Source organism: Phasianus colchicus, chromosome 2 (assembly GCF_987193195.1).
Source record: "Phasianus colchicus chromosome 2, bPhaCol1.hap1.1, whole genome shotgun sequence".
Classification (NCBI taxonomy): domain Eukaryota; kingdom Metazoa; phylum Chordata; class Aves; order Galliformes; family Phasianidae; genus Phasianus; species Phasianus colchicus.
In genome coordinates, this window is record NC_143437.1 from 21,771,130 (window position 1) to 21,798,676 (window position 27,547).

A 27,547-nucleotide genomic window follows, 5' to 3' on the forward strand; every position below is an offset into this window, starting at 1 on the left:
TTAACATTTCTTCTAATAGGAAAAAATTCACATGGATTTTTATGCACTCTTCTGCAAGAACAAGCATATAAAGAAAGAAACTCCTATGAAACCAAGTGCTAACTTCAGCCAGTCACTTTTTCCTCCCAGTGAGGCAGAAATCTGAAGGATTTTTTATCTCCAGAAGTACAGCAATTAGGTAAGAATTAATGATTTTATCCTATATTAAAACTTGATTGTTTAAACTTGATCACAAATTGCAGTGGCCATCCAGACAGATTGGTAGGAGTGCAGTTGCCATTTGCCCTTCACTTACCTGACCTAAAATCTTCTTGTAGACAAAACTGCGTCTGGGCAGGCAAATTCTGAACTGCATGGTCTTTATGTAGGTGCCCTTCCACAGCTTTGTGCATTACTGAATTGTCGTCCAACTAGGCCAATTTGTGCTACAGAGCTATTCTAGCATATAACAGTATGGGTAATAAAATGAAGATCTGTTATCTCCTAATGCCTGACTGTCAGTAAGTAGCTTTCTTTTATGAATGGGAAAGAAGACTGGGATTTGTCTTTAAATGCTTTGAAGCGAGTGTTTTTGTCTCTGCTTTCTGATACCGCTATTCTAGACTTAACAGATGGACTGGTCCTTGAGCTAGGTTGTTCTGAGTTGAGGCAGCTGGGCAGTTAATTTAACACTGCTCAAAGCTAATTTGGGAGGTGGCCCTTGTGCTAGGTGGGCTGCAGCTTGATGTGTCACAACATAGTGCTGCAAAAGTGAAGGAAATAGGAGTAATGGAAGTAACATACTAAATTGCTGTTTGCTTAGGTGGATTGCTTTGGGTGCAACACAGCTTTCTGATGTACAGGTTTTTCAGATACTGGTGGTCCACCACCATATAAGGACCTGGAATTAGCTAACAACGTTTGTTAAATGCCAAATCCCTTTCCAGGCTGGTCAAGCATGAGACTTGCTGAACACTGTACCTCAGTCAGAGCCATGGGTCTCCACCTGTATAAGTGAATTGTGAATAGTGCTCACCAACAGGCAGCAATATTTGATCACTTACAAACGTGTTACATGATGGTGAAGTTCAGCGGCCCACATTGCATAGTCAGCAGGGAGGGCATAAACTCCTCAGGTGGGTGTTCTGAATTGCCTGCAGGGGTTGCTGAGTGGGATGCCACGTGGGTACCATGTCAGATCCCTACAATTGAGGATGTGAATAGCTCTGCCTTACAGCAGTTCCAGGATGCGCCCTCTATTTAAAAAAGGTGTCAGATTAAAAGAGTAGTTATGCTGCATATCTAATAGTTCTCCAAATGTTACCTATTCTGCCTCCTTTAAAAACACAAGAATGAAAGCAGTGTTTTGATAAATTAATAAAAGAACTGATCTTTGTCCAAAGATTATTAGAGAGAGTGCACGTGATGTTCAAAACATGAGATTCTGATTTCAGTTTTTGATTTCTGTTGATTATAGATGCATTGCTTCAACAGAGTGTTTGGCTTTCCAATTACGTCAAATATGGTCTAAAATTCCAAGGGAAAAATACTTGCTCTGATTTTTTTAGTCACTCTCAGGTCTAGGAATATATTGATTTAAAGCCTCAAAGTAGATTCTAATGATGCTAGCTATTAAAATCAAGTCCAATGGATATTTGATAGTTAAGAAATGTTTTATTTCATTCAAGCACAGGATGAGTGTTGAAATGAAAATTGCACCAAGGAATTTTTACTAGGTAGCAGTTAAGAAGTGCCTTGTGGACATTTCTGTACTGTTTTTGTAGTAGTAGTAGTGGCAACAGCAGCATGGTTGAAAAACCTTGCAGGGTAATGCACAGTAGAGTGAAATGTCTCCTTCTGTGTTTTTATATATTAGGAATAACTCTATTGCAGCTTGATATGTTGTTTTAGCTTGTGTGCAATGCATTTTTCTGTGTATGTATATGGTAAGAAAGGAACCTAATTTCTTCTCATATTGAGTATGTCTGTTTTTTTCCTAAGTAACAAGCAGCATACCCTACTAATCTGTGACATCACATTACGTGATTGCTCTTTACTTCACTGGCTGCATACCATTTTCTTTCCAAAAACAGGGATATTTGCTCAGAGCCATCAATTGTAACCACATCGCCTCATTCTACACTGTTGTTAGTGAAGTCAGCAATCGCCTGCATTCAGTTCTTCATTACATTTTGGAGGATTAATCCATTCCTTACTCTCTTATCAGATTTTATTGGTATACATTTTTCAAGTTTGTAGAGGTCACGCCTTTAAAAAGTCGATTATTAATATATGTCAGTTGCTTTTAGCAAATAAATTACTTGTAAATTATTATTGCTAATAATTTGTCCAAAACTTTATTTCTGCTTTTTCTCTATTTATTCATTCTGTCTTTGAGTTTTTGAGTTGCTAAGTACTCTTGTGCTGGTATGTTTCCAAAGAAGCTGTATTTTTGTATATAAAATATAGTTTGGATGGGGATTTTTTAATATAGGATAAAATAAGGATTTTTAAATAAAAAATGCTGTAGATACCACTAATTTACAGTGGCAAATTTAGAATCTTCTTGTTATTACATGAAGATCAAACCACTTAATATCAAGACTTACCACATTGATTCTCTGGAATTCTCTGGTATCAGTAATGACTAGGAAATCAATTTACTGTACAGATAAAAGTAAGTAGTACAGAATTGGAGAAAATATTTGAATGAAAAATGGCAGATGTGAAAAGAGCCCATAGGAACGATGAGATGTTTAGAATGAGATTCTAGGTTGACAGAAATTGCTATAGCTCCATGGACTTTAAGAACAGTTTCATCAATTGAGAATCAAAATAATGAAGTTAAGTTTATGAGAGAAAGCAAGAGCTGCACATAGACCCAGCATGCACAAGAATGTCTGCAGATGGCAGGAGGAATACCCAGCAGAGATAGCAGCAATTCTTCAGCCAGAAGAATAGTTTTCTTCTGATTCTCCTTCTCTCACAGATGGCATATGGTTGTCTTCTTATATAGGTAAGAGCATGGAATATGTTAGAATACTGGAGTTTGTCTCGTTAGATTAAAAATGCACTTATACGATCCAGCCACTGGATGTCTCTCTTGTTCCACTTACAAGGACGAAGTCTGGCCTCTCAGAGCCAAGCATCCCAGAGATAAATGAGCCACTGTGGAAAACCAGCTGTCACAGATGTCCAGCTCACAGCGTGTGAGGCTGTAACAACAAGATATAAGCAGGAACAAGAGCTGAGAAATGCATTTTTTTCTTGCATTACAACTGCACTTCTTACCAGCCCCTTCTTGACCAGCGTTCAACACAACTGCATTAAGCAGCCTGCTGCCAATAACTGAATATTATTTGAGAAAACAAGTTGAAATCAATTCTGCCTTTCTCAGTAGTTACAGTATATAAGCAAATACTTTGTTAGGCTGAAATTGTAAAGTGCACCAGAGACGTTTTCTTTTTTCCTGCCAGGTTTTTTGTTTGAGCGGGTTGAAGTTGGCAGTAACTTGAGCTAGACAAGAGCCAGATTTCCTTTTTCTGGAAAAGTCTGCAGCTTCTATTTATTTCTCTGTTCTGAAAGGGAATTACAAGAGACAGTTTCAGAGCTTCCCATGAAATTCAGTTATGGAAAAATAAACATTAGGAAAGGCTTTTTTTTTTAACCTGTGTGAGTGAAGGTACAGTATCAGCTCTTTGTTTTGCTCCTCTGTGTTGCTTGAGCAAGGGAGATCTTTCTGTATGCACACTGTCTTGTTCATTTGAACATCCTGAGGTGTCAGAAATTAATGAACGTGGGAAAATGTGTAAGAAATCCTTTTGAGGTTAAGAACCTCAAGATCTCTGGCTTCTATTCGCATTGAATCAGATAGTTTCATGCAGCATCAGAGCACACAGCACATAGTGTTCCAGAGGTCTGAGGAACAGGGAAGGACAGAGTCAAGCCTTAGGTGATGATTTCAGGGCAGGTGAACCTGAGTGCTGAGAGCATAGGGTTTCAGTGGTTCACACAGGATAACACAGGAATTTGGGAATTGGGAGAACTAGGTCAGTTTTTCCATTCTTCCCTTCTTCACACTTTTTTTTTTGTTTCATCAATGTGTTTTGACATACTCTCCCCTCCTTATGTTAATACTATATTTTACTTAAAGTTAAAAACAGAACAAAACCCTAGATTACAAATTCTGAATGAGAAGAGCCTAATGTCTGTAGGAATTTTGCTGGATTTTTTTCTGTACTTCTCAGTATGCATGAAGTGAGTTATGTAACTTTTTCCTCGGTGGTTGGGCCAGTGTGTGAGATCTATGGTTTATTTCTTTCAAAATATTGGTAGGAAGTGATCTGTCTTTGTGGACATTCTTTGTAATCAAAATGGGATTAAACTGCAGTCCTGTTTCCCTGAATGAAGCAGGAAAATAGACAAAAGGAAACAGCTCCTTTTGTGGTAATCCAAGCCTCTCAGTTCAGGCAGCACTGCCCTCAGAAAACTCTCTCTTTTTCTCTCTTTATATGTGCTCAGGATCGTTCTACAAAATGATCCCACTGATTTCCATTTTTTCCTGCATTTGGTCTTCAGATACGTTTTGCTCTCTTCTATCTCAGAATAATTATAAGAACAACGGGAGTGCTTTTTAACAGCAAAAACTAAGCCTTTAACAGGGGATATAGAAAGTGTAATTTCTTACTGTCTGATGTAGGCAAACCTGTGTTTTGCTATACTGAACATTTTAACTCCTGGATTCCAACATTTTCCAGTTAGTAATCCCTAATCTTCATTGTGCATGTGAACACCATAATCTGAAGTGGGCATTTAGTGCAAGAACCAGACTGTATGGCTGTTACCTTTGGCTGTGAAAGCCCTGGAGAGCTGCTTAATTTTGCCTAGTCCCATGCAATTGGAAAGGAAGTTTTCATCCCACCCCCAGAAACCAAGAACGTGATTTCTTTTTAGAGCCTTCCACTAGATTTGGCAATAGCTTCAGTATTCATTATTAATTATCCTATTCTGCATTTTGCAACAATATCTGTGCTAGTGTTGCTAGAACTCCTTGCAGCATGTATCCATAAAACTTCTGCAAAAGGAGCAGTGAAGGTAAAGGGATAATGATGTTTGCAGATGACTGCAGTAGGGTATTGAAGTTCCACTGTATTTTTATTTAAAAGCAAATGTCTAATTCAAAAATACTGGATGGAAACTGGATCTGTAATTACATTCACAAATTGAGAAGTCCTCTTTTAGAGCTTAATCTAAACAATATAGAGAATAGGTTTCTGAGCACCATAGGAAACATCAAAGCTGAGCACATAGATTTTGGTGGTCCAGGAAAAGGAGGGATTGGATTCTGAAACAGTGAACATCAGCATAGCTCAGTTGGAGCTTTTTATTGATGTATGCAAGTTGAAAATTGTTTTATGACTTCAAGTTGCATAGAAACAAAGCAAACCAAAGAAACTGTTATGAAAGCAACCGTCCAGGAAAACATGGGGGAAGAGAAATACAGTGAAAACAGAACTCTTTCTAAATTAAATTTACTTACTAAATTTAATAAAGTTTCCTAGTGAGGAGTTTCTGGGAAACATAGATTGAAATGCAAGGCAAACTTTGATCGCTCTTTCAGCTGGCTTGGTGGTATACTTACAGCAAGAAGTAAATTTCATTTTTGTACTGCTTCTAAAAAAGCTTTCTAGATAAAAATGCCATGCTTCACAACCACCTTACGAAGTATTTGTTGTGATTGTTGCTAAAGGAACAGCATAATAGTTTCATAAATACAGAGTTAATAGGCTCCTAAAAACAAGCAAAATTGCCTGTAGGTGATTTCCATTTATACAGAAATAGTTACTCTCTCAACTTAAACTTTCCCTAAACTTTCTCCCTGGGCCTGTTACCTATTTGTGCATACTTTACCATCCTGTTTCTGCTTCCTTTAGCTGTTTTGAATTAACTGTGGGTAGAAGCAGTACTTAATTTAAAAGTACTCGAGGGAAAAACCTGATCTGACAAATTACAGAAGATAAACAACACTGTGGATAGCTTGTGTCTATGATGAGATCAGAAACAAGCTGATGAACCACACTTCTTTTTGAAAAAGCAATGGCTGTGCCACATCATCATAAAGCTTATGACTGATGTTAGAGAAAAGGTGAAATCTTCCAGCAAAGTGGCTTTCAGAATAGCATCTGAGTGTAAAGAGGCTTTGGATTTTGATTTTATTGGTTTTTTTGTTAAGTTGCTGTTAGGTATTCAATACCTAACACTTCCCTTATCTTTGCTGTCTTTTTTTCCCTTGAATTTTAATTTTGATGTTGTTAAGGCACCTAGCACCTTGATAAGCAGCTTTTACTAAAGCTGATACAATAATTTTCCTTACAGACTTGATGTTTGGACAAGCCTCATGCTAGTCATATGTAGAGCTTTTTCTTCCCCATGGAAATGCAGGAGAACCTTGCTGCCAGCAAATTAGCTCGCATTGTGTTTTTCTGTTCGTCTGCATAATATTTCTATCATGCTTGGGATGCTTATCATTGGACAGCTGATAGGATTACGCTTATGAAAGGACATGCAAACAACGAAGAGAGATATTAGAAAATTGGGTCTTCCTGGTCTGATTTCCTATCGGGCTTTGAATCCTCATGGACTTATCCCTGAGAGAACCTTGAAGCTGTGGAGAGCCCTGCAATGACTCCCTCCGATGAGTAAGAACAAAGTGGCAGTAGTATATCGAAAGGATTCACAGTGCTGGTCCTAAGCTGGCACGTTTAAAGTGGTCTCAAGTGCACAACTCACATCAAGAGTTGATTTTACAGAAGGCAGCAAGAGGCTGGAACATGGCTGAACAGTATGGCCTTATGCTTATGATCTGTCCGGTGAAAGCTGATGATGCTCCTGATCATGGAGTCACTTCAGCCCAGGAAGCACAAGTGGACTGTGGTAGCGTGTGCTCGTCCCCATTTGGTGCCCATTAGGGAAAAACTAAGAGGCCCTTGCCCTACTCTTCTTCAGTATTCCTGGGTTTGGTAACTTCACTTTGTTTTCATCATATTAGATAATTTGTACTCTGCGTTCCTCAAGTCTTCTGAATCCTTTGTCAGTGGGAAGGAAGCATTTTTAAACTTGTTTGCATAACAAGTTTCTGAAATTTGCCTGTACATAAAGTTTTATGTAACGGCTTGTCTCACAATCTTTAGTTTTGGAAGGTGATTTTAGAAGCACACAGTTACTGGTAACACCTCTGGGAGATTGATTCCCCCTGGAAAATGTAGAACTGCTTAAAAAAGATGATGAGATGCTTCAGTCCAGACTGAAGTGAGTTTGTAATCCCCTCCTCTGCTGGCTTTTTCTGGCAAATCTATCCCTGATGCTTCATTGCAAGGCACTACAGAAAATCATTTCTTTCTCCTTCAGGCACTACGTAAGCCTTTCTACTTTCCCACCTTTGATTAAACAAAAGCCATCACAAAAATTTAGGTGGAGAAATAAAATGCAAAATATTGTGTACAATATAAAATATAAATAAATCTCCAAGTTTTCTCTTTAAAATGTGTTGTGCTGCCTTTCCTCACTACACTAGGCTGAAGTAATGAGGCAGGACCCAACTAGATAACAAGGCTGGCTCTGATAGCTTATTCCACTGAGACTGTTGGCACCCAAATTTCTACTACCTCTCCGTTGCTTAATTTGAGGTATTCTTCTCTACATTCATTCTCTTTCTCCTACTGATCTTTCCTTTTCCCGATTCTGTGTCAGCTTTTGAGTTTGTTCCAGGAACAAACAAGCAGAGTTGGACCTACTGTATATTTTGTACTGTGTGATGGGGAAGCTGAAGCTCAACATCCCTTTGAATTCTCAGTGCTGTGTGATGGAATCATGTGGAGTGTTAATTCTTATTTGATTATTCTGACATTCTTGATGAAAAATACACACATTAAAATCATAATGTAATTACAGATTTTGCTTTTAGCATGAATATATTTCTTCTCAATGACATTGAAGATATTTAGTGCTCCCAATATCTGTATATTATTTTGACAAATAGGCAGAGAGCTATGTGTAATTTTAAGGTGGCACAGTTTGTTCCATACAGCTTAAAAGCAAGGATTTTCCTCCTCCCCTTTCACCCCATCACATTTTATTATTAATGGATGCATCTGAATTGTCAGCTTTACCAAAGCTTTGGCATACATGCTAGAATGAATAATTAACCGATCAGATTAATTTAATTGCTTAACCACATTGTTCACTAACTGAGAGTACTGAAATCCCCCTTGTTCTTGCTTTATCTTTTCTCTAGCAGTTTTCCTTCTGTCTTTCACTTCATTCTGTTTAAACACAAGAATTTCAAGCTGACAGAGCCGCTACAGTGGAAAACACAGTATTCCAGGGGTTGTGTGTTTAGAAATTAACTTCTGGCATCATCTGGAGGCAGGATCCTAAGGCTGTGCAGCTGGCAGGTTAGTGATGGTTGTCATGAATATTAAATGATGGAACTGAAAGCTCCAGAGAGACATTTTGCACAAATGCGATGTACGACACAACCAGCGCAGACAGCTGGCTCTCTGTAGACTGTCTCAGAAAGAAACAGCACTGAGCATATCAGGATGATTTTTATAAACCTAAAGGCCAACTTGTAATGCATTGTTTGAAAGTTAGAGGTATTAATGATTTATAGCTGGAAGCAGAAGTCTGCTTTCTGAAGTACATGTAGATAAATGACAGGTAAATGATATCTGTGCTGTTCTCTCTCTTATTAGCTGTTTCAAAACATCTTTGAGCTTAGCACTTGCTAAAAATCTGTAGAGAGGAGTAACCCTTAGTGTTGACATTTAAATCAGCTCTGTGTTGTACATCTGCGTCCCTACTCCTTCCTCTATAGTTCCTCTATTTCCTCCTTTGTTTTCTTCCTCTCTGAAACCATCACATTGCAGGACATAGCACTGTGAGTTATGGTTGTGACTCTTCCCTGACGGGACAGGAGCTTGCTATTCAAAGTGTGTTTCCTCAGCTCCAGAGGGGTAAAACCAATTCCTGCAACATAGATTTGCTCCAGCACAGGAATAAATAACATTCAGAAAGTTTGGATTGAATTGAAGTAATATTAGTATAGGTTTGAGGTAATTCTGCAGTTATGTTTAGTTTCTAAGAGGATAAAATGCTTCCATAAGTGAAACATTCTCTATAGCTTAAAAAGTAGTTTTCTACTATGCTGTAAATTGGGGTGACGCTCTTGACTGATAGTTTTGCACATAGGAGCCATAATGGCTATGGTTATGTAAATTTATATCAACTTAATATGTGGTTCAGTGATTTTCAGACACCAAAACGAATGAGCTGAAATAGCAAAGTAGGTTTTCTCAGATAACTGCATGTAGGCATGATCCATTTTGTGCTGCTTTTCTGAGTTCAAAAAGATAAAGTAAATGTAAACTATTTTTAGGTGCAGTGAGTCAGTGTAAATGCGTTGATGGAAAAAGATATAACTGAAAGGATGGTCCAGTTAGAGGAAGTTATGAAATATAATGCTTTTATATAAACATTCTGCAGAACTGATTTGGCTTTCCAAACACAGTGGCTCATGGAGACTTCACCATTCACGTGGTGCTGCCCATCTCTGCTTTCAGTTCAAATGCATTAAACACAGAATGTGTTTTTAATACAGAACTGTAGAAGTATTTGTGTAAATAATCGATGCAGTTCTTACAGTGTTGTTCTGTGAATATGAATGGTGTGTACAGTCAGAAATAGAAGAGGCCAGCAGGTTCCTAGCTGTGAAAAAAAGCATTTGGTGAGATATTTTTTCAGTTAGCATCAAGGCATCCCCTGACTTATTTCAGCTGCTGTTAAATCAAAGACTGTAATGGAGTGGGAGCTACTTTTTTAAGGGTAACATAAGCCAGATTTGTTTAAAAGACCCATCTAGACTGCCTTTGGTTTTCACAGAATCATGAGAAACTTGCACCCAAGCTCTCTGACACAGTATGCAGTGTTGCATTCTACAATATTCTGGAATAATCATTTACAGCTATTTCCCTATGTATTAAATGTTCTCATAAATATATATTAATTTGTTTAGCAGATACAGTTAATATAATTATTCAGATAAAAACCCGCTGAAGAATTTACTCCCTTTTTTCCAAGCTGAAAAGCTCCTTAAAATGCTTATAGAAGTACACGTTAGTTTATCTTTGTCTGCAAAGTCTACAAACTCTGGTTTGAGGGTTGGAAGCCCGTTTCTTACTTATTTGAAATACCTCATTGATTTTAAAATAAACTAGCTAAGCCTAGTGGATGAAAAGTTTACCTTTAGCTTCCAGCTGCAGCTTCATTTTGCACGTTCTGAATATATAATTATGCATCTTGGCAATGTTGTGAAATACCTTTATAGAATATCTTTAAGCAGCTGAGCCAGAAGTACTGTTGGGGTCATCGTTCTTCCTACCAGTATTCCAGCAAATGTCCGAGGGGCACAGGCAAATTCCAAGTGATGACAGGCATGGATGAACATGAGCCATTGTATCCAACCGACATTACCTTCTTCAAATGGCTGAAAGCTCCAACACAGCAAAGGGAATTAGAGGGAAGCATGAGTTCATTTAACAGACAGGAAACCTGCAACTTGCAGAGCTGTAGTGGAGCACTGCACTTCGATCTCTGTGTCCCTGGTCAGGAAAACTGCAGCCTTCTTTCTTCAACTAAAGTAGGTGTCTTCTGAAGATGAAAGGAGAAGAATTGCTAAGTTGTGGGCTGAATAGCACCTGTGTGATTTGCTGTGAATCCAGGCACTGGCAAGGTATCAAAGCCATACGCCTGCATGTTTTTGAAAATGAGACTGAGGGTGTCAAGCAAGGAGCCAACAGCCACAAACTGCTGAATTTCCCAGAACTGCATCCAAGGGGGATGTCACGCTTTTCCATTCTGAAGTTCAACCTTTTCTCTGAGTGCATCAGCAGGTTTCACCACTTCTGAAACTGTGCTCTCCTGTGAGTTATTTATAACCTCCTGCTGCTTTCCATAAGAAGAATTTCACTCACCTTCCTTCTCTGCTGCGGATTGTTGTATCCCACTGATGTACTGCTGCTACACATGTTAACCTTTCAATAGCCTGTTTTCTTCCAGCTCCAAGACATACCAGTCTCCAAGGAGGCCATTCAGAGAACTGGGAAGGAAGTATTTATCCTTGGCAGCAGCAACTTAAAGACACATGTGATAATCAGTGCACAGAATCCCAGAGACTCATCACATACTCCTAAAACATTCCTGCAAAGCATTCATTTTTAAACTACATCTGCACAGTGCTGCTGTTCAAAATTAACACTACATTTTGTGTAACAATATTTAGATTTTTCAACGAGACTGCCTGTAAGAGCTTAGCTCAAACATAAAAAGTAACAAAGGGCTAAATGTAGAATGAGATGAAATTACTCAGCATTTATCTGTGATCGTTACCAAAAGAACCTTTCAATTTTAAGTAAAGGTTAGGTAGCTGCAGTCTCCTAGGTTGCTCTTGATCTGCCGCAGCTCCTTTTGACCAGTTATGAGTTTAATCTATAAAGTTATCCTTCAGGCATAGTGGGTTGGTGGCTTGGCAATAATACTCTGCATATCCAACATTACTGAATTTACTATTTCTGCAAAAGAGCATAGAATAACACATAGGGACATTTTCACTTTAATCATCATCTAATTCTGTCTGCCTGAGTACCAGAAAAGAAGGCACCCTTTCCTTTACAGACTGAAGCAAATGCTACCTGTAGGCCTTTTTTATTCAAAGACTCTCCTGTCTGGAAAAGTAGGGCTGCAAGGCTTTAAGTTCAGCTCTACCTTCAAACATTCCTACATGTTAGGACTGTTTAGATTCAGTACATGTGACTATTTACCATCAATCTACTATTGGTGGTGGTGTAATCTCAGAAAGCCCAAGGAGACATGCCAAGAAGTATAACAATCTCATATTCTGATTTTCTTGGATGGCTTATCTCTAACATGGCTTTTACCCAGATTTTCCTAAACTTTTAACTTCTCAGAAGGATCATGTCTCATGTCAGAAAGATTAAGGCTGGTGTCAAGCTCAGGACAGAGAACAGTAATCTGAAATATTCATTACAGGGCAGAATTTCTGATTGTGGCAGCTACAAATAACCTGTGGGAAACAGTAATAGGAATTGTTTATTCAGGAGTACATCCTGTGGCTCTGCAGTTAATCTAGGTGCAGAGTTCTATTTTTAATAGAAAGTTAATTATTGTGGATTTCTTGGCAACAGCTAACCCAAGCCAAGAAGATCTGAGCGTATGTTTTGTAAACAAGTAAATTAGGACTTGCACCTCTGACTGAAAAGGAAGAAAAAACAAAGGAAGCTGTGTAAATATCAACAGACAGGCTATAAGCTCACACTGTTATCACTGACCACATCTGACTGAAATAAAAATGGGAACCCGTCTCTTACCAGATCTGCATGTACTGCTTTGCCAAATCTACCTTTCCAGTATAGATTGCCCCAGTACCACCCTAAGATGTGTTCTTACTTCATACCTCTTCTATTGTCGGGGTTAGTTTTTTTTTGTGTAAGGTTTTTGACTGTTTTTGTGTTTTGTTTTTTGTTTTGTCAAGACACTGAGATCAAAATAATGCCTATGCTGTTAGAGTGCTTCTAGTAGTAATGTTCACCTGTCGTATACTTCGAGACTTCTGAGTGAAGAAAAATCACATTTTGATATAGCACTGATTTTTCTCTCAAAGTAGTCAGATACATCCTATATTATGTCTGCAGCTATCAGCATTCACAGATAGGGCTCTGAGTCAAATACTTATTACAAATCTAAAAGTTCGGGGTCTTTCTTTGTTTTAATCAAGTCATACACAGACAAAATCTTTGAAACTATCAGTTCCTTAGACAACGTAAGTAGCTTTCAGGTTATGGGCTTACATGCATTTTACTTTATCTCAGTATTCCTCATGTTACATTCATCTGTTATCTCAGCTGTGTGGCTCTGTATTATTTCCTGAATGGACACAAAAACTTCAAGCAATAGTATACATGGATGATGAACTGCAAAGTGTGTAACTGTACCGTTTACATCAGTTGTAGGAATTTTAAGGTATTCCTGAGGATACACAGTATTCATCTGAAAATATGCAAATATGAATCACCATGACTTAGCACATCTTACGGATGTGCAGCTGAATCCCACTGAATGGCAATAAGTGACAAGCCCTATAAGCCCAAATAATTTCATAATTATTAATGTTCTGAAAAGTAGACTATTGTTAAATACTAAAATAAGGTATTTTGTTGCAGCTATCCATTAAAACCTCAGATCATTAAAACACGCATGTGAAATCAGCAAGATGCAGGTTAGAAGCAGCACAGCAAAAATATTGGCATTTGCAATGAAAGAAATGCAAGAAATTAATCACCCTCCAAGGGAGCTGTGGGGTAGTAATTGGACTACAGCGGGGCTTTACACAGTGTGCTTGTTTTGACTGCAGCTTACTGATAGTGGGAGCAGTTGTCTTACTGGAATAATGCAGAGGTCAGGGAAATGCAACTGACTGAACAACACAATAACAATTTGCTTGTAAGCAAAACAAGTAACAACCTTAAAAATCAAAGCATCATCAGATTAATACTGAAAGAAATATTGTGGTACTCTGAATACATTAAATAAGAGTAGTTGAGGACCTATGTTTGCATAAAGGCTTATTGCCATAATGCTGTTTCTGTTGAGTGGGAACCTCAAAGAGCCTGAGAAGTATAAGCAAGTGCTTTAGTTCCCAAAACAAAATGAAAACAAAAAGGAAACATTTTGCATTCCAAAATGCACTCATTTCATTTGTGATACCATTCTTGTCAGTAACAGAAGGGAAGGACAGGAGTATCTCCCTCAGTTTGCAGACATAAAGATAGGGTGGATCCACAAGGATCTCACACTAAAAGTGGAGTTTGTATCAACCATTTCCTGTTGCAGCAGGATGTTTCTTCACCAAAATGCATCTGAATTTGAGTATGAGTGGGAGCTGATGAATTACCTGCATTGAGATCAGCATTAATAGGAAAAAGCAGGGAGAAAATGATAACGTTAAGCCATAGGTTACAGTCTAGCTACAAAATCTAGGAACTACTGGTGGATAAACTCATCCTAGATAAAGCAATAATGTGGTAGTAATCACAGCAGCCCAATTACTGCAGCCTAGCCTGTAAGTAAACTGGAAGGGAAAGGGAAGAACTGCTGGTAGAAGAACAGCAGCCATTATCAATGAGTTGACATGTACTCCCATAAAAATGGCAGGTATTACATCAAGGAGCCAACTCCCAGCTACTGCTGGTGGTGTATAATCAAAAAGTTAGCAGTTACAATAATGACAGTAAAACAAAACCAACCATCTGAAGTGGTATTTATTTCATAAATGCAAACTTACTTTTTCGCCCCAGAGCACCAACAAACAGAATGGACTCTGTGGAACCCTTGGGGCTTAGTAACTGGTGTAATGATAACATACAAAACAAGAGTAAAATCAGTAGCACTGTGAAAATAAGAATATATATAAAAAAGTAGGAACACTTTCTATAACTGACAGGCAGCAGATCCTTTCTCACAGCACAACATCCAAATCCTAAAGTGGAGAATCATCTAAATACATTCCCTTCAAAAAAACAGCCAAAATGCTAAAGAAACAGAAGAAAACATCTTTGAGGAAGTGGGAGCAGATGCTCAGTTTTTCCATGACAAGTCAACCTTTTGCAGTGATAGAAAAAATCCACATGTGACAATTTATAGTCCTCTTCAGTTACTAGAAGTCAGTGGTCAGCAGCAATTTATAAAGTGCACGCTCGTACTGTCCTCTTGCTTTACTGTGTTTTTGCCCTTGAGGAGCTGGAGGTTTATATAGTAGATTAAAAGGAAAAACAACACATGAAAGCATATCTCTTTGCAACAACAGCAATGATGAAGCCAGTGTAAAAACAAAGAAAAATTAACAGAAATTAAAAATGAGACTTGAAATTGTCAATGTGAAGGATTTTAAAATACTCTAACAAACTTGGGCTGTAAGAGTATGTGGTAAACATCACCTAAAAGTAGGTGATGATTTCCTTTTTGTTTGAGAGAAAGAGTGCGGGAAGCTAAAAGGAAATCATAATAATCTAATATAGATGATATATTTTTTTCAAAAAAAAAAAAAAAGAAAGAAAAAGTATCACAGTAGTTCTCATGGAGAGAAAACACGTATTTTTCCTGTAGGCTTTACACAAATATTCTACTGTAATTATGTTTTGAGAGTGAACGAGTGAATGTTTTTATATCCAGTTTTCTCAAACCTATCATATACTAAACCCATGATGCCTTTTAAAATACAAGCATCTATTACACCTCCTTAAATACACATGGGGCCAATACTCATGAAGCAGAGAATTAATGTTTGCTCATCCAGATAATGCATTGCTTTTCCAAAGAATGAAAAACAACTTGGGATTCACAAAAAAAACCATTCATGTTTCAACCCTTAAAGGCTTTCTTTTCTCTGCTAAGAAATGTAATTTTACATAATGTACTTGCAAACAAAGAAATACAAGCAGAAAGAACTTTCAAAAACATCAAAAAATTCCTACCATTCAGAGCAAAGATCCTGTATATACGCCACTAATACAGATCTGGTTTCTTTCATATTTTCAGTTATTCATTACAAATATTAGCTATCATCAATCAGTCTTCTGTTCAGAAAATATAGATGTGTATACATATACAGTACAGTAGTGTTGTGCCTTTCAGGAAATATATCATGCTTCTCCCCAAGCATTTTCCAAGTACAAAAATGTTTATCAAAATTCATCTCTAATGTTGAAGTGTGGCTGATCTTCAGGCTTAAAGTCTAGATTGGGGCTGCCATCCTCATTCAGAATTCTTCGAGAAGTATAGCCAACAATTGGATATTTGGCTTTGTAAACATTATTGAAGATATCATCCAGTGACTTTAGTTCCTCTTCTGTGAGTCCTGTCTAAATGAAATAGGGTCAAAGAAATAAAAATATAGGTATTAAAATTAATTTTTATCTTCTTTTGATTACTGTGAGTCTGAAGGTCAGCTTTTGGGTTTATTTTGGAAAGCATGATTAACTAAATTGATGGACTAACCTATAATTTCTTTCTTCTCATTCAGCCTTACAAAACTTTAACATATTCAGGTCAAACAAACTGTTAGTCACCTTTTTTTTTTTTTTTTCTTTTTTTGAAAAAGTAAACCAGATGTACAATGAGTAACAACCCACTGTCCCTTCCAACTGAACTGTTCTATTCTCATACAAGTTAATTGAATGTTATCATTCATCATCTTTCTGAGCTTTTCATGTACATTGACTAGCAGCACACAAAGCAAAAGAATAAAATTTTGCAAGATGGAATAAAATTAATTGGCAATTTCTTACTATGTCATGAGTAAGATCTGCTGGATCCAGAGACATCTTTGCAACTCCTCTTGTTGAATCTTTCCCAACCAAAGCATTGTATGGGGCTCCTTTTCCATAGAATTCTGTCAAACAACAATAACAAAACAAACGTAAAACCTGCCTATTTCACTTGTTAGTGAGTTGAAATTGTCACCTCAAGTCTAAGATTCTTCCCTCCAGAATTTTTTATTATCTCAGTCCTCAGAAAGCAGAGGATGGAGTTTAACACAGCCACTGCATTCCAATGCTGCAGCCTCAAAATTTTAGGGAGCAGTGCTTTATATTCTCATAGACTGTTTGTAGACTCCAGAATTTGCAAGCCTTGTCTCACTTAGGATTTGAAGATCAGACATGTATGCCCAAACAAGGCATATAAGCTTAGGACAAGCACAGCAGCAAGCCATGACGGCCTGTTATGGCATTAAGTTGAGTGGCCAGGAACCCTTGGTGCCTTCAAACATCTTACAGCCTCCTGTTTCCTCTTCCGCTTTCTGCTGAAAGAAAAAAAGCCCTGTGCAATGCGATACAGGCACATCCAAGTTAGCCTTTATCTGGCTAGTTCATGTGCCCAGAGTAGTAAGACAACAAGGACAGGGGGAGCCAGGCAGACGTCTCCAGCATTTCTGCCATCAGCCTGAGCTGCCTGCGCTACACTGGGTTATCTGTGGGTGTGCAGTAACTGCAAACCAGAATACGTCCTAGAAACAACCTTAGCACCAGCAGAGGAAAACTGAGTTTTTTAAAAAACAGAAAACATATATTCTTTTTGTTGCAATTGAACTGTGGGTTTTTAACAGCGTGGGAACATCTGAAAACAAATGACTGAACAATAGCACAAAAACAGCAGACGGGAGAGGAAAACTCAACTTGCCTTTTCCAGAGGTGACATCAAATACTACCCCCTTCACTGCTAGGTAAATGGGCTGTCCTTCCTGAAAGAAAGAAGTTGATATGTCCTCAATTCTTAACAGTAGGCAAAATATAATTACTTTTACCTATGAAACCCGTAAGTACTCAGCATGCTTAGGAGAAGATAAAATGCTTATTTGTCTGTTCTCAAGGAGCTTACAATCCAGTGCACAGTAAATACGTAGCCCGTAGTCAACAACCTGGTACAAATGGCACATCTGTGAGTATGTGGGCAATGCAGTGCATAGTATTTTCATACCTGGCCATTCTGAAGGCTCTCAGATATCACCTACTCGTGTATCCTTGTGTCAGCTACTGGCCACGTGCAGCAGAAAGAGAAGAAACAACAACGAAAATGGTGTCAGGAACTACAAAGGAGGTAAAGAAAGGCTGTGCACTCCTACATCACAAGCAGCTCCTTGCAAAAAAATCTTAGTGCCATCAGAAGACCAACACCAACATTGCATCTCCCGGCCCTTCTCTTGAATGCATTATGGTGCGTGAAGCATATGGCTGTGTTCCACAACACAGTGCCTTTTTTTGGAGCTGACAGTGATGAAAACTGTTTACTTTGCAGAAATCTGTTTGTGTGTATACAAACAAACCTGTTCTCTCCTTTGACATTTCTTGCTTGTGCTTCACACTGTCTCTACATCTTGCTCTTGGTAATGCAGACGGATGTTGCCCCACATAAAAAGGTGCAGGCAAACAGCATTCTTTATTTGATTAAGAGAGTAAGGGATTAACACACAACTGGGATCTGCTGCTGTCTGCCTGCCTGAGGCGTGCAAGCTGCTGAGTTCTTGGGAGGACGTTGAGAAGGCCCCGGGAAAGCCGGCCAGCTTGTCTGTCAAAAGAGAAGGCATCTCTCTGTACTGCAACTGATGCAGCAATTTCTCACCTTGAAGTTTTGCCGTCTCTTCTGTCTGTCTCAGAGAAAGCTAAGAACTCTGAAGTTACAATTGTTATTTTATTACCTCGGAGGGGAGAAAAAAACTGCTTAAATGTGTGGTTTAACGAATCATTCTGAGAAAGTTTCTCTAGCCTGAAGTTCAGCGACCTCGCTAGGCAGCAGCGCACGAAGCGACGCACGTCCGCCGGGCTCAGCGCGGAGCTTCGGCAGCCCCAGGCCGCGCAGCGGGACGGGCATCCGACCCCGGCTGCCTCGCAGCCCTGCAGCCGGGCAGCCCCCGCCTCCCCTACCTGCTGCCCGTCGTATCTGGCCAGCTCGGGCTCGGTGAACAGCCGCACCGGCGCCTCGGCCGCCGGCGGCGCCTTGAAGCGCAGCTCCCGCTCGGCCGCCGCCAGCGCCGCGACCGCCATCAGCAGCGCGGCCCGCAGCGGCCGCCCCGCCGCGCCGCCCGCCATGCCACCAGCCCCGCCCCGGCGCCCCGGCCCGCGGGAGGAGCGCGGCGCCGCCCCTCCTCTCGCCGCCAACCGCAGCCCCGCGGCCGGCGGCGCGCCTCGCGCCGTACTACGCCTCCCAGCAGCCCCGCGGCGGGCCGTCGCGGCGCCTGCGCGGCCCGGCACGGCAGGGCGCCGGGGTTCGGCCGTGCCGCCTCGCGCCGATGCCATGCTGAGGCCGGAGCTGTCTGCGTCTTACAAGGAGGTACGGCGCGGGGGCGAGGCGGCGGGAGGGCTGTCGCTTGCCGAGCGGAGGAGCCGCTCCTCGGGCGCGGCGGCTCTGGCGGTGCGATTCCTTCCTCGCTCGTGCCTGGCTTCCCGTCAGCCCGTCTGCGGCAGGGCTACAGAAGGGCGCTGCTTTTCGCATCCTGCGGGGAAAAGCAGCGCAGGTGCGTCGGTGCGCGTGTAGCGGCTGTGTGCTCCGTGCACCTGGGGCGGCGCGAGGGCTCCTGCGGCGGAGCTGCGGCTGTTGGCCGCGCGGGGCTTCGCCCCCGGGACTTGGCGTTTAGCTCGGTGCCGCCCGATCGGTTCCAGCTGCGTCCGTTCGCGTCGGAGCAGAAGGCGTTAGAAGGTGATGGATGAATCAGTTGTCTGGCGGCAGGCCTGCAGAGACAGGTTCTCCTTGTGTTTATGAGGGTTTTATCGAGTAGGAAGGCCTCATCCCGTAATTATCAGGATGACGTTAGCATCGTTAAGGTTGGAGAAGACCACTGAGATCATCTAGTCCAGTGCCAACCCACCCCCACCGTGCCCACTGACCACGTCCCTCAGTGCCACATCCCCACGTTCCCCGAACACCTCCATGGATGGTGACTCCACCACCTCCCCGGGCAGCCTGTGCCACTGCCTCCCCGCTATTTCTGAGAAGAGATGTTTCCTCATATCCAGCCTGAACCTCCCCTGATGTAACTTGAGGCCATTCCCTCTCATCCATTCACTGTTTCCCAGGAGAAGAGGCTGGCCACCACTTGCTTTCAGGTGATTGTAGAGAGCATTGAGGTCTCCCCTGAACCTCCAGACTGAACAATCCCAACTCCCTCAGCAGCTCCCATAAGACTTGTGCTCCAGACACCTCACAGCTTCATTACCCTTCTCTGGACACGCTCTGGGGCCTCATGGCACGTAACTCATGTAAGAGCTTAACTCATGTAAAAGCTTGTATTCAGGGGAGTGCTCGAGACAGTCACTGATGTCACAGAGATACCTGAAAGCAGAGACCGAACTATGCACGATGCCCTGAGCATCAGTCAGCACCACCCAGCCCTGCTCCATGTGCCATGTCCCCAGCTCCGTAGTGCCTGTGTGCTGGTGCAGAACTACTGCCCTTCCATCCCTCCTCTGGGCACCTGCCCTAGCAAGGAGGCTGACGTAGCTGGAGTTATCTTCTCTGCATTTGTTTTTCTAGTGTGTGGGATGGGCAAGGAACTGCTGGGTCATGAGCAGGCTCCTGCCATTGTTTCTCAGTCAGCTGCACGTGCTGAACACAGAGGGTTGCTGAACAAAGCTCCATTTCATGCCCTTCCTGCTCTCAATATCATATCTCCACATCCTCTTGTAAGCTTAACTGCCCCGTGAGTTGCATTCATTGTACATTAGCACCATGCTTCACCTCTTTATGAAAAATAGCAGAGGAAAAGCCAGCCTGTGGGAGTAAACACCGCTATGCCTGATAAATTCACTAATGTCACCTGCCACAATCTGGGGATTTTGTCTAAGTTTCTGGAAAAACTGGAATAAACTGCATGCAGTACTGCTGTGCTGGTTCTCCACAGCTCTGTGCGTGAGTTACCATGCTGGTTGGTCTGTGTGTGGGGCCACAAGCAGTGCTAGCTTCTAGCAGCCACAGTTGGGCACCTCCGCTTCTTCTCAAGACAGGTGTTTGGGATTTGCAGTGAAATTAGTTGGTTAAGGGGAGGCTTGTGCATCAGCTCAGCTTACTCAGTACACCTGAGGCAATGTGAGTTCTGCCTGCTTTTGGCTATCTGTACTTCCCTGGTGCTCCATGGGAAAGGTTTCTGAAACTGTGTGTGCGTTGTAAGCAGAGATCATAAAATATGTGGTTGCTTACTGGTTTTCCTGTTTGTTTCTAAGTACTGCTGGCTCCTTCTCTTCCTTCTTACTAGAATCAAGAAGATCTCTCTTGAGATGATAGTAAGTGTTGCATACTATGTTCTTGTTTAAACCCCTGTTGAGATCTCTTGCTGTTAGGAACAGAATGCACTTAACCCCTTACGTGATGTCAGCTGATGAGGTGTGGGTATCAGAGAACCCAGCCAGAAAGGTACAGGAGTCAGCTGAGACACTACATGGACTTTGTAATTCCTGGTAAACTATTTGGATCAAGAATTTCCATTGGTGTGTAATTCAGAGTGGCTTTTTAGCTGATTTAGCTAAACTGGTACAAAAGGCTCAGGGAATATTCTTCCTGTGTCACAAGAGCCTATTTTAGATAAGTAAGTAGAACTGACGTGGCCCTGCATAAAGGGGCAGTCTTGAGTTTCATTTATTTTATAATGGTTATTGGACAAAAAATATCTTCAGTTGTATCCAGGTAAGTCTCCTGCAAAGGAGCTGAGTGTAGCCTATGATTTACCTGTGTATTCCCTGCCTCGTGCTAACAGAAAACGTACTTTGTTTTAAATGCTTAGCACTTAAGTAACTGGTGAATGCTTCCAGTTCACTTTATATGGCAGAAACAAATACAGAAATGCGTCAGGAGGTGATGAAGGCTTTACATCAGCCTTCTGAGATGTGAAATTAATGAATTCTTTCCTAATAAATGCAAATGATGAACTGTTAATGATGTAACGATGATAATTTTAGTACTGAATTGGAGTTGCACAAAAGAAAAGCACTTACGGATACAGACAGTTACTGTTCAGTTGGGGGGGTAAAGTTTATTAGCATTCAGTGTGAGTAGTGCATTTAGTATGCACCCTTTTTCCTTGAAATAGGAACAAAGCGAATCTGCCTGAATTAGGTATCTGATACTGAGTGTTCAGCTGGATGGGTACTGTGCAGAACATGATATGCTGTAAGGACTCGGTTTACCAACCTGCAGTTTGTGTTGTTCCTTCCCATGAAAGAAGCTTGGAAGACATGCAGGGTATACTTTTAACGCACAGGAGGGGGCAAAACAAACAGTCAATTGTTTCCTGATCCCGTGTGATCTTCTGATGTGAGGAGCTTCTGACTCTGATGGAGGTGTCTTGGTGGTTGGGACCCAGAGCTCTGAATAGCAAAACAAGAAAACGTCAGGTCTCTGCTGGTGTGGAAACACTGGAAGACCAATTAGTTGCATCACCGCTAATGTAGAATAATATTTACAGAGAGCTCAAAGAAACATTAATGATGTCTTAATGTCTTTTAATGACCCACCCACCTACCTATATAGCTGGGACTGCATTTGAGTTTTTGTCCTAATATCTGTCAAAATTCAATTTGCTTTTTACATACTTCTCTATTAAGGGGTGCTGATGCTCTGTTTGTTGGCATGTGGTGTGGTATCTTTATACCTAAAATATGTTACTGAGTAACAGAACAGAGTTCCTGCCTATTTCAGAAGGCATCCCCTTAATTGGGGGTTCTGTGTGAGCTGAAACTGCCAGGGAAGCAATTACATCCGTCTTGAAAGAAAAGGTGATGTTATTCTTGAGACAGCAGGCTAGAAGTAGGTTAAATGCAGTGTGAGTGGCACTTAATTTTCAGCTCTAGATCTACACAGATGTGACTCCTGTGAACAATTGGAACACACACTGGGTGCTCTTGGACTGGGGGCATGGTTTTGTGTGTTTGGTTAGTTGGAGCCTCTCTTATTTGTACCATAGAAATTCCAGCAATTGCAAGTTGAGAGCATGTTTGGAAATTGAACCACTGTTTTAACTACACAGCTGAGTGAAGATGTGGAACAAGTATCTGAAAACCCAACAGATGAGAGAGAAGAAGAGATGGGAGTTGATGAAGATACCAGCTCTGCTATTTTACCAGGTGAGCACTGTTGACCCCAAGATTATGAGTTCTAAGTACCTGGTAAGCTGTGTCTGTTCAAAATTTTGTTTTTTGTTTTGTTTTTAATAAATGGGCTGATGTAGGCCGGATTTGAACATTAAGGTATGCCAACCTGAAATGAATATCCCCTAAATGTTTTGCAGCTGCTCAAGACAGACTTTTTGTTAGTAGTGCAATTTTATGCATGTTAATGACCTAATTTCCTTGGCTGACGTCTCCTGGCAATGAAATTTGGAACACTTGTGTGGCCACGGACCTTTATATGTGGTTATGTGTTCAGTAGGAGCTACAAAAAGGCTAGTGTTTGCTGTGGTAAGGAGCAAACAGCAAACCCTGCCATTATAGCTGAAGGGCAGAGTGTGGCATGGCCTGAAAGGGCCTGACTCATTAAATTACACCACACAGAAAAGTCAGTATAAAATATGCCTATTTATCTCCTTCCGTGCTTTTAGTTTTGATGTTTATTTTGCATGTTCAGCTTTATATCGCTCACAATCAAAATATGAATGTGTAACTTCAGTACATAATTTTTTTTACTTACAAGTACTGCCAAAAGAAGTTGAGAATGCAAAGGGGTATGGAGTAAGCAGTGTTTGTGTAACTCTGGATGTGTAAGTGAGACTAGTGCAAAGATCTTCAGAGAATAAGCTTTGAAGGCAAGAAGGAAGGAATTGGGTCTGTTTTTTTTCCTAGGTGTAATTGGAAAGAGCCTTCTTTTGTGAAACTTTATGCAGTATGCACCGGGAGTTAAGAATTACAAACCTGAAATTAGAGGGTAACAAATTCACAGTGGCTTTTGCCATGGTGGAAGTGCCATGCAGTTAGCTATGTAAGAGCATTATTAGAATGTTAAATCTTTGCTGACTGCATATACTGAAGGAGGTCAGAGTCAGATCAGGCTGGAAGTGAGGAGAAATAGGTTGTTTTTTCCAGGAGGAAAGACGGAGCACTGACAGACCTTTTCTTGTGAACTTTGAACTTTGTTTCCGGATTGGCTTTCTTGAAAATAAATGCTGTTTCCTGCCTTGTCCTTAGGTGAATGCCAAGTTCAACATTTAAAAAAGGCACAGCCGTCCAAAGACACTGCCTCGTGCTTGAGGAGGAAGCAGCTGTCTCACTGATCATTAAAGACAGCAATAGTTTTTGGGTTTTTTTTAAATCAAACATGATTTTAAGGTTTACTTTCTTCTCAAGTGATTGATCTTTAAACAAACACTATGTAAATTCTGCCCCAAAATCTGTATTTCAGAGATCTAATTCATGTTCTGTTTGGTTCCAGATAGTGAACTGGGTACCAGTGCCCCTTCCTTGCGTTTCAGCAAGACCTGCCTGAAGAATGTGTTTTCAGTAATTCTCCTGTTCATTTATCTGCTACTTATGGCTGTAGCTGTGTTCCTGGTCTACCAAACCATCAGTGACTTCAGGGAGAAGCTCAAGCACCCTGTGATGTCCGTCTCTTACAAGGAAGTGTCCTTGTATGATGCACCTGGTAAGACTGGTAGCTGATAAAGTGCAACATTTGATAGCCAGGAAGTGTTTGCACACTCTAGAATGGGCCCTCGTAGGGACAGAAGGTAATTCTCACGGAAATGCTCCCCAGACAGCATTACTGGGGCAGTGGAGCACGTAGGATCTGTTCCCAGATCTCACTCCTGCACTGGATAGTGAGGTGCTGCTGACAGTAAAGAAAGGTTTTCCAAAGAAACCATAAAACAATGATAATACTAACAAAAAACAACCAACCAAAAAAAACCCCAACAAGCCCAGAAGTGGTGCCACTTCCTACTTCTGTTCAGTTGTTTTTTTGTTTGTTTTTTTTTTTACCACTCGGAGGTGCATCAGAAGGCAACGACGATGTGATATGACTGCAGAGAACAGTGTTGGCATAAAAATGTAATGTGGCATCAGAAAATTGTATTGCAGTTTGCAGGAGGGATTACTCCACAGAAGCATTTTTGGATTGCGAGTTTTATAATCACTTTTTAAAATTATCTGGTAACCATTTGTAAATAAAGCTGTGGTAGCAAATGTAGCTCAAACAGCATTGGAAGCCTTTTGTTAGTTTCCAGTGTAAAAATAACGCTTCTGTTTGAAGTCTGTTCTGTTTGTTACCACATCTTAAATATCACAGTTCCAGTAATTGTAGTTGTAAGGTGTTTCATGTTGTTGTCTTACTCTTGCAGATTTTTGTAGAATTAATGTAGCCTTTTGCTAAGCTGTTCGTCAGTGTTGCTTTCATTGCTCTGTTAAGGTAACGAGATGGCAAGTTGAATGCATGGGGCACTGAAAGGAGGAGTAAAACATTTTTAGACTGATGTGTTCTGACTATTCTGACATCTTGCATTTTGGTGGACAGGTCATCTCAGTTGTATGAGTTAATCACACAACTCATAAATCATGCTTTTTTTTGTAGTTGGTCTAGATTAGCTTCAGGCAGGTTTGTTTCCAGTACTGAATGTGGCATAACAAGATGTTTGGTTTGGAGCCTTGTACTTTGCTGGGTTTCTACAGCTGAGGTATTTGAGGTCTGAAGCTTCTGCTTGCTGTTGGGCTGAAGCCACAAATTTATGGTATATACAAGTATGTGAATTCACATACAGGTGAAGTAGTAGCTTGCCTACCTAGCGATAAAAGTAATAAGGTATAAATACGTTGTATTTTATGAATAGAAGATGCTAGATGTTCTGAAGAGCATCTTTTCACTTTTATGAGATTAGCATAATCTCTCATATATAGTACCTATGCTTTTTCCAGTTAAAATATCGTGTGCTAAATCATAACATCTGAGTATGTACATGCTGAAGCACTTTGTGTCCCATTTAACTTCAGTGATCTCCTAGCTTACTTTGTACTTTCCTCTCATCTGGGGCTGGAAGGACTGATTCCTTAGCTGCTTGCTAAGGGGAATGAGGGAAGCTTAGTAACTTCTGTGAGCTTTGATTTGTAAATTCAAAACAAACCTGGATTTTCTCCAGTGCACTGCAGGACTTCTGTCCTGATGAGTGCAGCTGACTCTGCTGTCCTGCTCTGAAAAAATACTCAAGCGCATGATTTAATTTGATTGTGCTGCTGGATCTTGGCAGGACAGCTCAGTGTCCTGTGGGATTAAATCCCAGAGTGAAAATCTATGAATGTCAACTCTCCTCAATGTTCTCTCTCCTAAAACAGGTATTGCCTTTTACCCAGGAAAGGCTCGGCTGCTTAGCTGCAAGCATCATTATTATGATCATATTCTGCCGCTGATAAATCCAGGTCAGCCAGGAGACATTGAGTGCACCACGCAGAGAATCAACTACACAGATCCTTTTACTAATCAAACTATGGTAATAATACAACAGAGTAAAGCTTATTCAGTGGGCTGTGGGGGAGTTCTGCTCGTACAAGGTTTGAGAGTAGAAATATTTATGAGATGCTGCAAAATATCCTTGCTTCTAGGGTTGTGGGTTTTTTTTCTGTTAAGTTGGGTTTTTTTCCTCCAAACCATTTCTTTATATTTTCAGAAATGTAAAATACTCCAATCAGTTTGTATGTATTTTATGGATGATCGGCTGTCATGTGGCTCTGTGTAACATGCAAACCTGAATGAACAGAAGTTTTGCTTTGCACAGTGAAACTCAATTCATCTCCTAAGTGCAAGCACACTCCTTGATATAGTAAATCTAATGTTGAAAGCAGTAGCAATTTCATCATTTTTGTCACACTTCACAAATTCTTAGTTAGGCAACTGAGCATTTTATTGTATTGAAGCTATGTGCCAATAAGATGAGATAGTGCATTAAATGACATTCTAAATTCCCCTTAAAAATGCAGGGAATCTGGCTTCTGTACAGAAAAATGTTCAGAAAATGAAGTATGAAGTGGGGTCATTTGTGTCTAATCTGAAGTTATTGCAGATTGTTTCTAAGAAAAGTAGACCTCTTTGGTCAGCTTTTTTTCATCCTTGTGTTTTTCCTTCTGTCTAGTCACCAGTTCTGTCTGGGAAGAAGCTCCCGGTATGTTTTAAAATAATGTGCCAAGTCTAAATATTTAATGTCTTTCATTTCTTCCTCTATTTTTTTTTTTCTTGCGTGTTTTAATAAACTAAGAACCTGTATTTTATGCTGTGTGGTAAATTTGTTTGGAAGCTTGCAGTCCTCCAATTGAATGGAGAGGCATCGAGGCAGACCTCTGAACCATGCAGCTCCATGTTCGAATTGGCAGAGTCATTTTGCAAGCAACAACTTGCTGGCCAGTGTAATTCCTGCACATTAAGCAGTATTCTGCCTGCTAGCTAGTTTTTTGTTTTTTTTTTTTCTTCCCTTCCTCCTCAGCAGCTTGCTTGCAGGCTATGGAACTGTGCCTCTTTCTCAAAAACAAGCATAATATTTTCTACATCAGACTCCAAATGAAAATTGTTTTATGTCAAGAGCTGAAAGTTCCCAGGCTGTAATGCCCCAAACTGTCTTGATTGTCTTTCTGCAGAATGCAGGCTGCAGAGCCTTAGCTGGTAATTTCAAGTGAACCCAAGTGACAGTGATGGAAGTAGTGCAGATTGATGGAAGTGGTGTAGACTGATGGAACTAGTTCAGATCTCTTAGCAACGTCTGAATTCTGATTTAGAGAATTCATTTTTCAACCAAAAGGTGGAATTCTCATTTGCTTGGCAGGCAGTCTTTTTGGATGTCTTAACAGAACGTCTACTTACTGGAGGCCAAGAGAACCTCATTTTGTATTAGATTTCTGCAGAGTATCAGTGACATGTGGCAAATTCATGAACAGAAAATGAGGATTCCTCCTCTCCTACTCTCACTGTCTCTCTGTCTGCTTAT

At 40.6% G+C, this 27,547-nt stretch overlaps 2 protein-coding genes across 21 annotated transcripts in view; one reads left to right on the forward strand and one right to left on the reverse strand.

Annotated features, from left to right (window-relative positions):
- Positions 1 to 27,547, forward strand: part of PACC1 (proton activated chloride channel 1) — an 80,377-nt gene that overhangs the window by 42,021 nt on the left and 10,809 nt on the right. For 15 of the 20 annotated variants that reach the window (XM_090135070.1, XM_090135072.1, XM_090135077.1 and 12 more), the window contains 4 exons: positions 20 to 178; positions 22,559 to 22,718; positions 24,019 to 24,228; positions 25,908 to 26,062. In XM_090135070.1, coding sequence (XP_089991196.1) covers positions 22,679 to 22,718; positions 24,019 to 24,228; positions 25,908 to 26,062 — 405 coding nt within the window. In that variant the 5' untranslated portion in view covers positions 20 to 178; positions 22,559 to 22,678. Of the gene's footprint in view, positions 1 to 19; positions 179 to 18,803; positions 18,937 to 18,972; positions 19,303 to 20,153; positions 20,883 to 22,558; positions 22,719 to 24,018; positions 24,229 to 25,907; positions 26,063 to 27,547 lie in introns of those variants that run through there. The other 5 variants (XM_090135073.1, XM_031595484.2, XM_031595522.2 and 2 more) reach the window with 5 other exon arrangements.
- NENF (neudesin neurotrophic factor) lies at positions 14,357 to 18,695 on the reverse strand. The gene is made up of 4 exons (XM_031591720.2): positions 18,531 to 18,695; positions 17,290 to 17,350; positions 16,398 to 16,501; positions 14,357 to 15,971 (listed from the first exon to the last, which is right to left on the reverse strand). Exons 1-4 carry the CDS (start codon positions 18,693 to 18,695, stop codon positions 15,795 to 15,797), a joined length of 507 nt encoding a protein of 168 aa, XP_031447580.1. The 3' UTR covers positions 14,357 to 15,794.